The 14033-nt window shown below is 41.9% G+C and overlaps 1 protein-coding gene across 4 annotated transcripts in view; it reads right to left on the reverse strand.

Annotated features, from left to right (window-relative positions):
- Positions 1 to 504: 504 nt before the first annotated feature.
- The window catches only part of DYNC1I2 (dynein cytoplasmic 1 intermediate chain 2), a 136065-nt gene continuing 122536 nt past the window's right edge, over positions 505 to 14033 (reverse strand). For all 4 annotated transcript variants that reach the window (XM_040441761.1, XM_040441762.1, XM_040441759.1 and 1 more), the window contains 3 exons: positions 13047 to 13187; positions 2124 to 2249; positions 505 to 1098 (listed from right to left, as the gene is read on the reverse strand). In XM_040441761.1, coding sequence (XP_040297695.1) covers positions 985 to 1098; positions 2124 to 2249; positions 13047 to 13187 — 381 coding nt within the window. In that variant the 3' untranslated portion in view covers positions 505 to 984. The remainder of the gene's footprint in view (positions 1099 to 2123; positions 2250 to 13046; positions 13188 to 14033) is intronic.

Genomic DNA, 14033 nt, shown 5'->3' on the forward strand with positions numbered 1-14033 from the left:
TGTCCGTATATTGCGGACCACAGCACGGAGCCCTTATGTTCGTATGCATAAGCCCTAAAGGTGAGCTGGCTATAGATGTTTTATGTTATATAGGCCTCATGCATATAATTGTATCAGTTTTGTGGTCTTAAAAATGCCTATTTTTGTCCACAAAACAGACAGGAGTAGGACCTGTTCTATCCTTTTTAGCAGAGCGGACAGCACACAGTGTCTTTTGTGACCCCATTGAAATGAATGGGTCTGCATCCGATCTGCAAAAAATGTAGGTCAAATGCGGAAAAAAAAAAAAAACGGTTATGTGCATGAGGCCTGATGTCTTCCCTGTACAGTCCTGAATATATGGCTATTCTATGAATTATATCATTGTTTTATACCATGTGTTGTACAGTAAGACTATTGTTACTAAAGGATCACCAGTAAGAAAATACCAATCACATACTTTTACAGAAATCTATTGGTCTTTACTTAATTACCAGACAAAACATGAGACAGTCATTGGAAATATCAAGTTAGAAACATTTTCCTTTAATAAAATGGCAGACTAAGTAATGGTATTAACATAAAAGAGTCCACTGCATGCAGTAGTTTGCCGAGTGCTGGAACCATGGCACACACACAGCCCTAATAATAGTGATATCCTGAGGGGTTAGATTTGCAGTAACAGTTGCATTAGTAAGGTAAATGGATTTTTTTTTTTTTTTTAAAGTGGCGTTATTCTGAGCAGCTGGTCTGACAGTAAAGGTCCACCAGCCACTGGTCAGACAGAGGTGGACTATTACACACAGTGAAGGGACAACAAACGTGAAGGTACAAATAAAAAGGGACACTGCAATTGGTTGCAATGAAGTTTATAAAACATTGTAGTCCACAGATCCTATCCACATAGGGCTTCTTAAATTATCTTTTGAACAGACACATGCTAGAGCTCTGGAGGGTATATCAAGTCAGTGCGGCTCTCTTTACGTCACATGTCCTAAAAAGCATTTAGCCAGGAATGCGGTTAGCTGCCTCCTCTTCTGCGTCAGCCCTGTTGGCATTGATTTCTGCAAGTGTTCTTGCAAAGCGGGTCCATTCATCATTGCGAGGCACGGCAATCTGCTGTGAAGTTAAAGGAAGAATAAAATCAAAATCATAAAACATTCAGCGGGTCACTTAATTATATTATATAATTATATATCAGAGATCGGCACTTTATGCCGGTGTATGATGCCGCCTGCGCTGCTGAAAGATCTGCCTAATTGATGACGAGTCACATCTTCTGCTAGTCCATGCTCCTAGAGTGAAATCTACTCCAGCTTCAGACTTGAGTAGATTTCAATCATCATTTACACCTGGAAACAGGCATACATGTTTGTGAATTTAATGAGGACAACTGCCCCGCCAATGCAACACCCCAGAGGGGAGGACAACGTTAAAACACTGCGTGTGCCTAAATACAGGCACACAGACCTTTAAAAAAAAGAGTCACATAATGGCCCCAAAGCAACTTTTTTGCCAAATAACCCCCATGGTCCGCATTGTGGGTTATATATATAAACTAGCAAAATAGTTGCCACCAGATTCCTCATCAGGACTGAATAACACTCCAGCCACCACTTCTGAAGTAACATGAAATGCACAATGCAGAAGGATCTATGGAAAATGTCTCCAATTTTTATTTTATTTCGTTTAGCAAATCGGCCCAAAGTTCCATCCCTGAAAACTTTTTATCTAAATACACCAAAAAGTTAGCAGTTTCTCAACATAACTTTATAGCAGTTGGAGCTCAATGTTTCTGATCCAAATCCCCTGCCTAAACAGAGTTAAATAATAAAGTTTTGGCTGTCTTCTGCCACCACTAGGGGGAGCTTACTGTATACTGTTTGTAGATGAAAGGATTAATACAACAATATTACAGTTAGTTCCTCCCCAGTGGTGGCTGCAGAAATATTAAAATGAAACTCTGGACATGCAGGATATTTGGAGATCCACAAGAATGGAACATTGACCACTATAAAGAAACATAGTTTTAGATGTCAAGATTGACACAAAGGCTTAAAACTGAAGAATTTTACACAGATTTGTACCAGTACATTTCAAGTCACAGTTTACTCACACCAATAAGATGGAAGAATACAACATACCTCTCCCACATCATAGATGAAGATTTCTCCTTCAGAGTCTCCCACGGCAATCTCTCTACCAGAATGAGTCCACCTGACCCGATTGAGAGCTGGATTTCCCTCAACTGTAATGCTGGCTGTAGGGACCTGTTCACAAGACAGGGCACAAACACATATGAGAATACGGCATCTGAATATTCAGAGTTCCCTAATCTAGCAATATACTGTCAATCCACATTTAAATAATTACTCTGCTTTCTCTGTTTTTCAGATGCAGATAAATTGGAAAAGATCTATGAGATGGAGACTTCTAGGGTTAGAGAACTATTGACGTGTGATCACTACACAAATTCACAAAAAGGCAAATATACCAAATATACAACATAAGGCTCAGAGAACCCCTTCTATAAGGTTTATCCGATCACAGCGTGTTTGGCCACTGCAGCGTGTATTACATGGCGGCCCCTCCGCCGATCAGATGTTTGAGAAGGCACTGGCACTCGCAGCTCTCGGGTCACCAAGCCAGGGCTGTGGAGTCGGTAGATAAATGCTCCAACTCCTCAGTTTTTGGTACTTCCGACTCCGACTCCTCTGTATTTAATATGCAAATGTATTTTATACATTCCTTGAAGGAAAGAAAGGCAACATACAGCTGTTCCACCAAGTTCTTCTAAGCTCTTATAGCAGAGAGGTAGTTGGGCAGAAGCTGCTGCTTTCTCCTTTGTGTGCTGATCTCCTCCTGAAGATAGGGCAGTGGGAGGATCCAGGAAGGGGCATTTATTTTAAAACATGATTTTCCTAGTAGAATCCCATAGTCATGTTTAAAGTTTAAGCTAACAATCTGAGTTTACAAGTTTTTATAGCCTTAGCTGAATGACAGCAGTTTTTCAAATGGTTTACAGCTTCAGTCTTGAACTTTTGACTATCCATTCCCTTCACTTATACAAGTGTCTCTAGTCCTGCAAAAAACATATTTACTTAATCAGTTATCAGTGAGAGGCGAGGTTAACCATGGGCGTTGCGTTCCCGGTAACAGCGGAACACAATGGAAAGTATAAGTATTGCCGCTCCTTAACTGTGCGTTGCATGCCATATAGTGAAGCATATGAAAAGCATGCTTCTTCACGGTCACTTAACGTGTTCGTTTTGCGGTAACGTGACGCACTGCATGCATTGGCCTTTATTCTTACAGTAGAGAAGTAATTAAAGGGAATCTGTCACCTGCTTTTAGCATTTTAAGCTTTCAACATCGCCATGTTCAATAAAGTACCTTATTTCCTGCAGTGGTCTTCTTACTTTATTTCGTTTTGTCATTTTGATTAAAAAAAAGCTCTTTTTCTGATAGGCTAATGAAGCTCCAAGGTGCCCAGAGGTGCGTTTTTTTTCCTCTCTGGAGCCCAGTGACGCCCCCTGCAGTGCCCTGCCCGCCTTAATTTGAAGCCCAAGAACGCCTCCTGATCCTGAAATAACCTTCCACAGCCCCGGCAAACGGTTCCGCCCCCTCGCCACGTCATCTTCTACCTTCAAGAAATCCCCGTTCTTCTTCCTGTCGGCCACCAGAAATCTCGCGCAGGCGCAGTACCGCCTGTGCGATCATCAAGCTCCTGAGGGCAACAGCCTCATAAGTCTCACTGGGCATGCGCCGAGCCCAGTGATGTAATCTGAGCGCTGTTGCCCTCAGGAACTTGATGATCGCACAGGCGGTACTGCACCTCTGGGCACCTTGGAGCTTCATTAGCATATCAGAAAAATATATTTTTTATCAAAATGACAAAACGAAATAAAGTAAGAAGACCACTGCAGGAAATAAGGTACTTTATTGAACATGGCGATGTTGAAAGCTTAAAATGCTAAAAGCAGGTGACAGATTCCCTTTAATTATAACTTTTTGTGAATTGGGACATTTAAACTTGCTTTTTTTATTACAATTTAAATTTAGTAAGAGTCGGTTCATTTTTGCCGACTCAGACTCCAGGTACCCAAAATTGCCGACTCCTCCTCCACAGCCCTGCACCAAGCACAGCGCACTGTACAGCGGCTGTGCTTGGAATCACAGCTCAGCACCAATCACTTCAATGGTGCGCCTAGCCATGTGACCGATGAATGTGACTTTACATGGCCTAGGCTAAATTAGGAGAAGGCCGTGGCACTACTGCGTGCGCCAGTACCTTCTCAAGCAGCTGATCGATCAGCAGGGTACTGGACGCCTACGATCAGATACGGATAACTAGTGTTTTTTTTTTTGTTTTTTTAAGTCTTTATTTTAATTTTCAAAGACAAAAAAGAAAACAGACTAACAAAAGTCTCAAGACCAAAGTCACTGGTATCAGTACATAAACAATGTTAGTGTGCATCATGAAGGGACATGATCTCATACTGTTATTCAGTAATGTCAGTACATGCTGACTCATTCACTACAATCCAGCTCCATTGACTCAAGAAGTGAAACTACCATTCACTCCACATTCACACCCACCACAGCGCTACGGTCACCCTTTTCACCACTAAATAGTACGTTTGGTCATCGACTAGTGACTCTAAATTTCTCCATTCTCTCCGGCCTTTTTTCTTTGCTAATGAATTTAGTTTGTAGATCAGCAGGTAAGGCTACTTTCACACTAGCGTTTTCACTGGATCCGGCAGGGTCCAGTAAAAACGCTTCCGTTACTGATAATACAACCGTCTGCATCCGTTATGAACGGATCCGGTGGTATTATCTTTAAAGAGGACCTGTCACTAGAATAAAAAATCTAAACTAAGCATACAGACATGGAGAGCGGCGCCCAGGGATCTCCCTGCACTTACTATTATCCCTGGGCGCCGCTCTGTTCTCCCGGTATAGGGTCCAGTATCTTCATATGTTCGGCTCAACTGGGTGGAGCCTGTCGGCGTCTCCTTCTCCCAGGCTGGAGTGCTGGCCAATCACAGCGCTCAGCTCATAGCCTGAGAGAAAAAAAAAAACTCTCAGGCTATGAGCTGAGCGCAGTTGAGCCAAACATATGAAGATACCAGAGCCTATACCGGTAAAACGGAGCGGCACCCAGGGATAACAGTAAGTGCAGAGAGATCCCTGGGCGCCGCTCTCCATGTCTGTATGCTTAGTTTAGATTTTTTATTCTAGTGAAAGGTCCTCTTTAACATACCCAAGACAGATCCGTCATGAACTCCATTGAAAGTCAATGGAGGACGGATCCGTTTTCTATTGTGGCAGAGAAAACGGATCCGTCCACATTGACTTGCATTGGGGGTCATGCCGGATCCGTCTTGCTCCGCATCCCGGGACGGAAAGCAAACTACAACATGTTGCGGTTTGCTCTCCAGTATGGGAACACAACTAAACTAAATGGAATGCATTTTGGAGGATTCCGTTCTGTTCAGTTTTGTCCCTATTGACAACGAATGGGGACAAAACTGAAGCATTATTTTCCGGTATTGAGCCCCTATGAAGGATCTCAATACCAGAAAATTAAAAGTGTTGGATGTGTTTAGCTAACAATGACTCCCACACCTATACCCTTCACAGCATCTCATAACCTTTCCTGTTGTTAAATGACCAGTGACCTAGCCATCAGCCAGGGTCCCCAAATTTTCTCAAATCTCACAGGAGTACCCCTCGCCAAGAAAGTCAGTTTGTACATTGGCAGAGCCGCATCTATAATCAGAGTCCAATGTTGGACTGATGGGACTGACGGAGGTTTCCAATTTAATAGGATGGATTTTCTTGCATAAAACAGTCGATAGAGTATCCTAGAAAATGTATTTTAGATTAAATCATTTATCAACCCTAGAAATCTATTTTCTGGGAAGCAAACTGCCGGTAATCCCAGTTTCTCATTGAGAAAACCATGTTACTTTGAGTAGTATTCGGCTATAACTGGACAGGTCCAAATCATGTGAATCAGGGTTCTCCCATCTCTACCACATCTACTGATAACTAGTGTAGAACGAATTGATCTTCAGATCCTAGATCCAAAGTCAATTAGTTCAACATAGAAACATAGAAACATAGAATGTGTCGGCAGATAAGAACCATTTGGCCCATCTAGTCTGCCCAATATACTGAATACTATGGATAGCCCCCGGCCCTATCTTATATGAAGGATGGCCTTATGCCTATCCCATGCATGCTTAAACCCCTTCACTGTATTTGCAGCTACCACTTCTGCAGGAAGGCTATTCCATGCATCCACTACTCTCTCAGTAAAGTAATACTTCCTTATATTACTTTTAAACCTTTGCCCCTCTAATTTAAAACTGTGTCCTCTTGTGGTAGTTTTTCTTCTTTTAAATATGCTCTCTTCCTTTACCGAGTTGATTCCCTTTATGTATTTAAAAGTTTCTATCATATCCCCTCTGTCTCTTCTTTCTTCCAAGCTATACATATTAAGGTCCTTTAACCTTTCCTGGTAAGTTTTATCCTGCAATCCATGTACTAGTTTAGTAGCTCTTCTCTGAACTCTCTCTAGAGTATCTATATCCTTCTGGAGATATGGCCTCCAGTACTGCGCACAATACTCCAAGTGAGGTCTCACCAGTGTTCTGTACAGCGGCATAAGCACTTCACTCTTTCTACTGCTTATACCTCTCCCTATACATCCAAGCATTCTGCTGGCATTTCGTGCTGCTCTATTACATTGTCTTCCCACCTTTAAGTCTTCTGAAATAATTACTCCTAAATCCCTTTCCTCAGATACTGAGGTCAGGACTGTGTCAAATATTCTATATTCTGCCCTTGGGTTTTTACGCCCCAGGTGCATTATCTTGCACTTATCCACATTAAATTTCAGTTTCCAGAGTTCTGACCATTCTTCTAGTTTTCCTAAATCCTTTTCCATTTGGCGTTTCCCTCCAGGAACATCAACCCTGTTACATATCTTTGTGTCATCAGCAAAAAGACAAACCTTACCAGCGAGGCCTTTTGCAATATCACTTATGAAGATATTAAACAAAATCGGTCCCAGTACAGATCCCTGTGGAACCCCACTGGTAACATTACCTTGTTTTGAATGTTCTCCATTGACTACAACCCTCTGTTGTCTGTCACTCAGCCACTGCCTAATCCACTCAACAATATGGGAGTCCATGCTCAATGACTGCAGTTTATTGATAAGTCTTCTATGTGGGACAGTGTCAAAAGCCTTACTAAAATCTAGATATGCGATGTCTACTGCACCTCCACCGTCTATTATTTTATTCACCCAGTCAAAAAAATCTATAAGATTTGTTTGACATGATCTCCCTGAAGTAAACCCATGTTGTTTTTCATCTTGCAATCCATGGGATTTTAGATGTTCCACAATCCTATCCTTTAATAGGGTTTCCATTAATTTGCCTACTATTGATGTCAGACTCACTGGTCTATAGTTGCTCGATTCCTCCCTACTACCTTTCTTGTGAATGGGCACGACATTTGCCAATTTCCAATCTTCCGGGACGACTCCTGTTACTAATGATTGGTTAAATAAATCTGTTAACGGTTTTGCCAGCTCACCACTAAGCTCTTTTAATAATTTTGGGTGTATCTCATCAGGCCCCTGTGACTTATCTGTCTTCACCTTAGACAGCAAACTTAGAACATCTTCCTCTGTAAAGATACATGCATCAAACGATTTAATAGTCATTCTTTCTAGTGGAGGTCCTTCTCCTTTTTCTTTTGTAAAAACTGAACAGAAGTATTCATTAAGGCAGTCGGCTAGCCCTTTATTCTCTTCTACATACCTTCCGTCCTTTGTTTTTAATTTAGTTATTCCTTGTTTTAATTTCCTTTTTTCATTTATATATCTGAAGAATGTCTTATCCCCTTTTTTCATAGACTGAGCTAGTTTTTCTTCTGCCTGCGCTTTAGAAGTTCTTATAACTTGCTTGGCCTCTCTCTGCCTAATCTTGTAGATTTCCTTATCTTCATTGCTCTGGGTTTTTTTATAATTACAAAATGCTAGCTTTTTATTTTTAATGATTTGGGCCACTTCTTCTGAGTACCACATTGGTCTCCTCCTTTTTTTACTTTTACTGACAAGTCTAATGCAATTTTCTGTTGCCTTCAATAATGCACCTTTTAAGGCCTCTTTCACACTTGCGTTGTTGGGATCCGGCATGCACTTCCGTTGCCGGAGGTGCCTGCCGGATCCGTAACAACGCAAGTGTACTGAAAGCATTTGAAGACGGAACCGTCTTCCAAATGCTTTCAGTGTTACTATGGCACCCAGGACGCTATTAAAGTCCTGGTTGCCATAGTAGGAGCGGGGAGCGGGGGAGCGGTATACTTACAGTCCGTGCGGCTCCCCGGGCGCTCCAGAATGACGTCAGAGCGCCCCATGCGCATGGATGACGTGATCCATGTGATCACGTGATCCATGCGCTTGGGGCGCCCTGACGTCACTCTGGAGCGCCCGGGGAGCCGCACGGACGGTAAGTACACTGCTCCCCCGCTCCCCGCTACACTTACCATGGCTGTCAGGACTTTAGCGTCCCGGTAGCCATGGTAACTATTCAGAAAAAGCTAAACGTCGGGTCCGGCAATGCGCCGAAACGACGTTTAGCTTAAGGCCGGATCCGGATCAATGCCTTTCAATGGGCATTGATCCCGGATCCGGCCTTGCGGCAAGTCTTCAGGATTTTTGGCCGGAGCAAAAAGCGCAGCATGCTGCGGTATTTTCTCCGGCCAAAAAACGTTCCGTACCGGAACTGAAGACATCCTGATGCATCCTGAACGGATTGCTCTCCATTCAGAATGCATTAGGATAATCCTGATCAGTATTCTTCCGGCATAGAGTCCCGACGACGGAACTCTATGCCGGAAGACAATAACGCAAGTGTGAAAGAGCCCTAAGTAGTCCCATTTCTCCTGGACTCCATGTAATCCGTTCCAGTCTGATAAGGACTCATTTATGACTAATTTCATTTTTGAAAAGTCTGTTTTTCTAAAATCTAAAACTTTTGTTTTTGTGTGGTGGGACTCTTTCACAGTTCTTATATTAAACCACACTGACTGGTGATCACTAGATCCCAAGGTTTCGCCTACAATGACATCATATACCGAATCCCCGTTTGTGAATACCAAATCCAAAATGGCCTCCCTCCGGGTTGGCTCCTCAACCACTTGTTGTAGAGATAACCCCAGTAGGGAATTTAGAATATCTGTACTCCTGGTAGAACTTGCTATTTTGGTTTTCCAGTTTATATCTGGAAGATTGAAATCTCCCATAATGATAACTTCTCCTTTCATTGTCATTTTAGCTATTTCTTCAACTAGTAGATCATCTAGTTCTTTAACTTGACCAGGTGGTCTATATATCACACCTACACGAGTTACTGCATGGTTAGCAAACTGCAACGTAACCCAAACTGACTCTATGTTGGCCTCACCAACTTGTATTAGGTTAGATTTAATGCTATCTTTCACATACAGGGCCACTCCTCCTCCTTTCTTGCCTTCTCTGTCTCTTCTGTATAAAGAGTACCCTGGTATGGTTATGTCCCAGTCATTTCTTTCATTAAACTTCTTTTGAATTCTGTACGGAGATTCGTCTCCTTACAGCATCCAAATGTATGGGCTCTGGTGAGGCAAATTCGTTATTAGGGATCGACCGATATTGATTTTTTTTTAGGGGCGATACCGATAATTTGGGAACTTTCAGGCCGATAGCTGATAATTTATACCGATATTCTGTGAAATTTCATTTTTGAAAAAAAAAAAAATTCCTACACAAATCTGCTGAAAATGAATATTTTTATTGTTAATGTGTAGTTGTTTTTTTTTTTGTAAATCTTTCTTTTTAAGATATTTTGGTGTTTTTTTTTTTACTAACTTTTAGCCCCCTTAGGGACTAGAACCCTTGTCCTATTCACCCTGATAGATCTCTATCAGGGTGAATAGGAGCTCACACTGTCCCTGCTGCTCTGTGCTTTGTGCACACAGCAGCATGGAGCTTACCATGGCAGCCAGGGCTTCAATAGCGTCCTGGCTGCCATGGTAACTGATCGGAGCCCCAGGATTACACTGCTGGGGCTCCTATCGGAGAAGGAGGGGACCCTGTGGCCACTGCCACCAATGATTAAAACTGGGGGGGCGCACTTCGCCACCAATGATTAATACTGGGGGGCACACTGCGCCACCAATGAACATAAATCTCTAATTTATTCATATACAGCAGGCGGGAGCTGGTTGCAGAATTACATAGCCGGCTCCCGACCTCTATGAGCGGTAACTGTGATCCGCGGTAGTTAACCCCTCAGGTGCCGCGGATTGCAGCTACCACTCAGAGGTCGGGAGCCGGCTATGTGATTCTGCAGCTAGCTCCCGCCTCCTGTTAAATTTGAATGAATGAGTAAGTTAACATCATTGGTGGTGCAGTGGCCAAAGCCCCTCCCCTCCTCTTCCCATCTGTCTCTTCATTAGCGGCAGCAGCATCACAGGGGGAGGGAGACACTGCTTCCTTCTCCCCTGTGCTGCTGAGGGAACACAGAGAGCGCTGACAGCAGCGCGATCTGTGTTCCCCATACGCTATCGGAATATCGGCAAAATAGATACCGATACCGATAACGGTCAAAATCCTGAATATCGGCCGATAATATCGGTAAAACCGATAATCGGTCGATCCCTATTCGTTATTATCGTAGTCTTGCGCTGAATAACTTTGGGATTTGATTGTTCAACTTTAAAAACATTTTAAAACATGGATCCGAAGTTGAAAAATCACTGAAATAAAGTGGCCTAAATGGGAGGAAATGCTCAAGAACCCCAAACATTGTGGCGTGATTATAACTGGGGGAGCAATTCCTCCGCATGCGATCCGTTGCTAACAGCAATCCCCAGCAGAAATGCATACAATGGAGGCTGTCGGCAGCGGACCACATGCACCACAAGAGAATCCTACACAAGATGAAATAATGTGTGGATGAAAATATAAAAATACATAAATCACTGCGAAAGGTGCACCACAATGATATGCAACCGACAACACTGGCTAATCCTTCAAGCTAAAGTTAAAAACTGACACTTTAGCCAGTGTATTCTAGTCAGGAACACATCGGAGCCCTTTTGCACCACCGTCAAGGTAGCTCAGTGTGGCATGGGTTCCTACCACTAGACTACCTATGGTGTGTGAACACGGTCTGAGAGGTGCTAAGATCCAACACACGATAGGTAGTCTAGTGGTAGGAACCCATGCCACACTGAGCTACCTTGACGGTGGTGCAAAAGGGCTCCAATGTGTTCCTGACTGGAATACACTGGCTAAAGTCTCAGTTTTTAACTTTAGCTTGAGGGATTAGCCAGTGTTGTCGGTTGCATATCATTGTGGTGCACCTTTCGCAGTGATTTATGGATCCGAAGTCAGCTTCGGTACAGAGTTCGGATTCATGTTTAAAATAGTTTTAAAGTCTAAAAATTGATGGCCGAAGTCTTCCGGGACTTTGGTGATAACTCTGTTCACCTCGCTGGGGCCCATACATTTCCCATGTTGCACAGAGACCTGTTAAAATGAAATTTTGAGCGAATCTACTTTCAAAGCTCGATTCACTTAACACTACTGATGACCTATACAGACGATAGATAATCTGTATAAAAGTATCGTAAAACACCTTTAATGGCACTGAAAAGGGAAATACGACTAAGATTATATATATTTTTACGACAGTTAGTGTTTTATTCCCCAAGAGCCGCATTTATCCATATGTAATATATACGTTCTGTCACAGGATCGCTCATTCATTTATGACGGTTTTCTAATCTAAATGGACGAATATCAACGCCATGGCAAATGACATACTTTACACCAATATTAATTCTATAATTATTTTTGATTCCATTCATAGCTGTTATATCAGTCAAACACAATTACAAAATTATAAGTGTTAATGAGTCTTTAAGAGTCTCTTAGAAAACCGCTTGTTAACCACTTGAGGTGCAAAAATAAAAGCATGAACAGACCCATCTGCCTATGCAGGTTTAAATGGGCTAATTGCTTAATTTCCCAGCACACAAAGTGGGTTTTATACCAGTTTCTCCAATATAAAGTCTAATTTGGGCAAATACAAGAAATTGAATATACTTTTTACAATTCTCACTTAGCCATGATAATGTAATTTAATTAACATACTGAGGACACTCAATTATGTCAAAATACAGCATGGTCCCAATTATTATTTTTGGATTTGTGGGCTGGACCTCCTATCAATTAAAATGTATAGTATACTAATTCGACCAAAGCCTTTTAAAGAATGTGTTGCCTATATTTTGTTTTACGCATATACGCAGTGATACATATTCTGTTTTCTAATGTTTTTTAGGTTTGGATTATAGATTTTTGTATTCTATTTTCGGTACATTATTATGAGGACAGCCATCTCACCTGAGCAGCTTTTAACAGTATTCCCAGAAATGCTTCACAGCAGCCACAAGGACCAATTTGCACAACGGACAGGAGGTGGCCATTGACCTCTATGGGGGGTTTCCAGGCATGCTCTGTGCATAGGTCATTGTGCTGGGAGGGGGAGTAGACAAGCTGTGACTATCACCAATTGTGAATGGTGGATCTTGTGATAGCTGCTCAGAGGTGTTATCTGTCATTGTAATCCTGCCTATGATAATAAAGAGATGACAGCTGAGAAGTGATCTCTACAGAATAGGAAGTGTCAATCTATTATTAAGATCAGTGACTGATGTGTAAAGCTGCAAGATTTCATTAGTATAGACAATGACATGGAAATTTTATTTCAAGAAATGTAAAAAGTTAAGCTCAACATATAAACATAATTGAAACAGGTCATTAATGACACATACCCTGTAATCTGATTTGTAGATGTACTCGCACTTACATTAATTCTATATGCCCCCTCACAACAGGACGTTGTTGGAGGAGCTGTAAGGTAATTTAGGCAAATTCTTTTAAATTATAAAAGGACTGTCTTCGAGCAACGTTTTTTATGTAGACACCGACTTACCTCTGTATCGTTGTTGAGGTTCCACAAATCCAATTGTCCTACTCCATCCACACAAGCGAATAGGGCTGGATGAGTGGGAGACCACATGACATCATAAACGTAGTCAGAGTTGTCCTCGAATGAATACAAGGGCTTGTTATTCTAGGAGAGAAAAGCAGAATATAATGTGAGAAAGATTCAAAAGGCTGCCTTCAAAACTTTTCATGAAGGCAGTATCTAAAGCATCTTGGGGTGTGTTCACACTGCAGTACGTTAACTGTATCCATAGACCTGATGAAGAGCGTCTAAAGCGTGCTTATCAAATGCCTAAACAAAGGGACAATTATTTTCAAGCAGATTCTATAGGGGGTGAAAGAATTAAAGATCACACAGGGCACAGAGCAGACTTGGATGCATCATCAATAAAATTTAATTTTCTAACAGCTGTGATTAGACTGCTATGGGCTGCCCTTGTTTTCAGCTTTGAAAACTGTTTTTGTCACTTTTACTGGTTGACCAGAAGGTTGAGTTTTTTCATTTACGAACTCCAGAGATCTATATGGCGAGAGGTCTCCTAGCTAGCTCATATCGAAAAAACGGAAACCATTTTTGGGAAAGCTCTTTGTACACAACCTCCTTACACTGCTCCCAATCACTAGTACCAGACCAAAAAGTTGACTGGCAAATATAACTAATTAAGTCGTCCTCTTCTGTCAAGTTATTTGTAATTTTTTTTTTTTTGCCATTACTCGGCGTTCACATCATGCTTTTGGCCTCAGCTTGGTATGTATGCAAGGGAAGAGTTTCTGATGTTCACGCTAAGCAACCATTAAGCTGATTGGAGGCCAAAAGAGCATCCCTTTCACCTCTGTCAGGCTGGTTTACATTGGTATACCACAAAAAAATGGTATGGAATAATGTAAATGTAATTTTTTTTCACATGGTATTCTAAGGGTGGAGGAAGGCTTTATTTAGATCTGTTTTAAAGGGGTTATCCAGGTAAAGATA

This window comes from Bufo bufo, chromosome 7 (genome assembly GCF_905171765.1).
Source record: "Bufo bufo chromosome 7, aBufBuf1.1, whole genome shotgun sequence".
In the NCBI taxonomy this organism is placed as follows: Eukaryota; Metazoa; Chordata; class Amphibia; order Anura; family Bufonidae; genus Bufo; species Bufo bufo.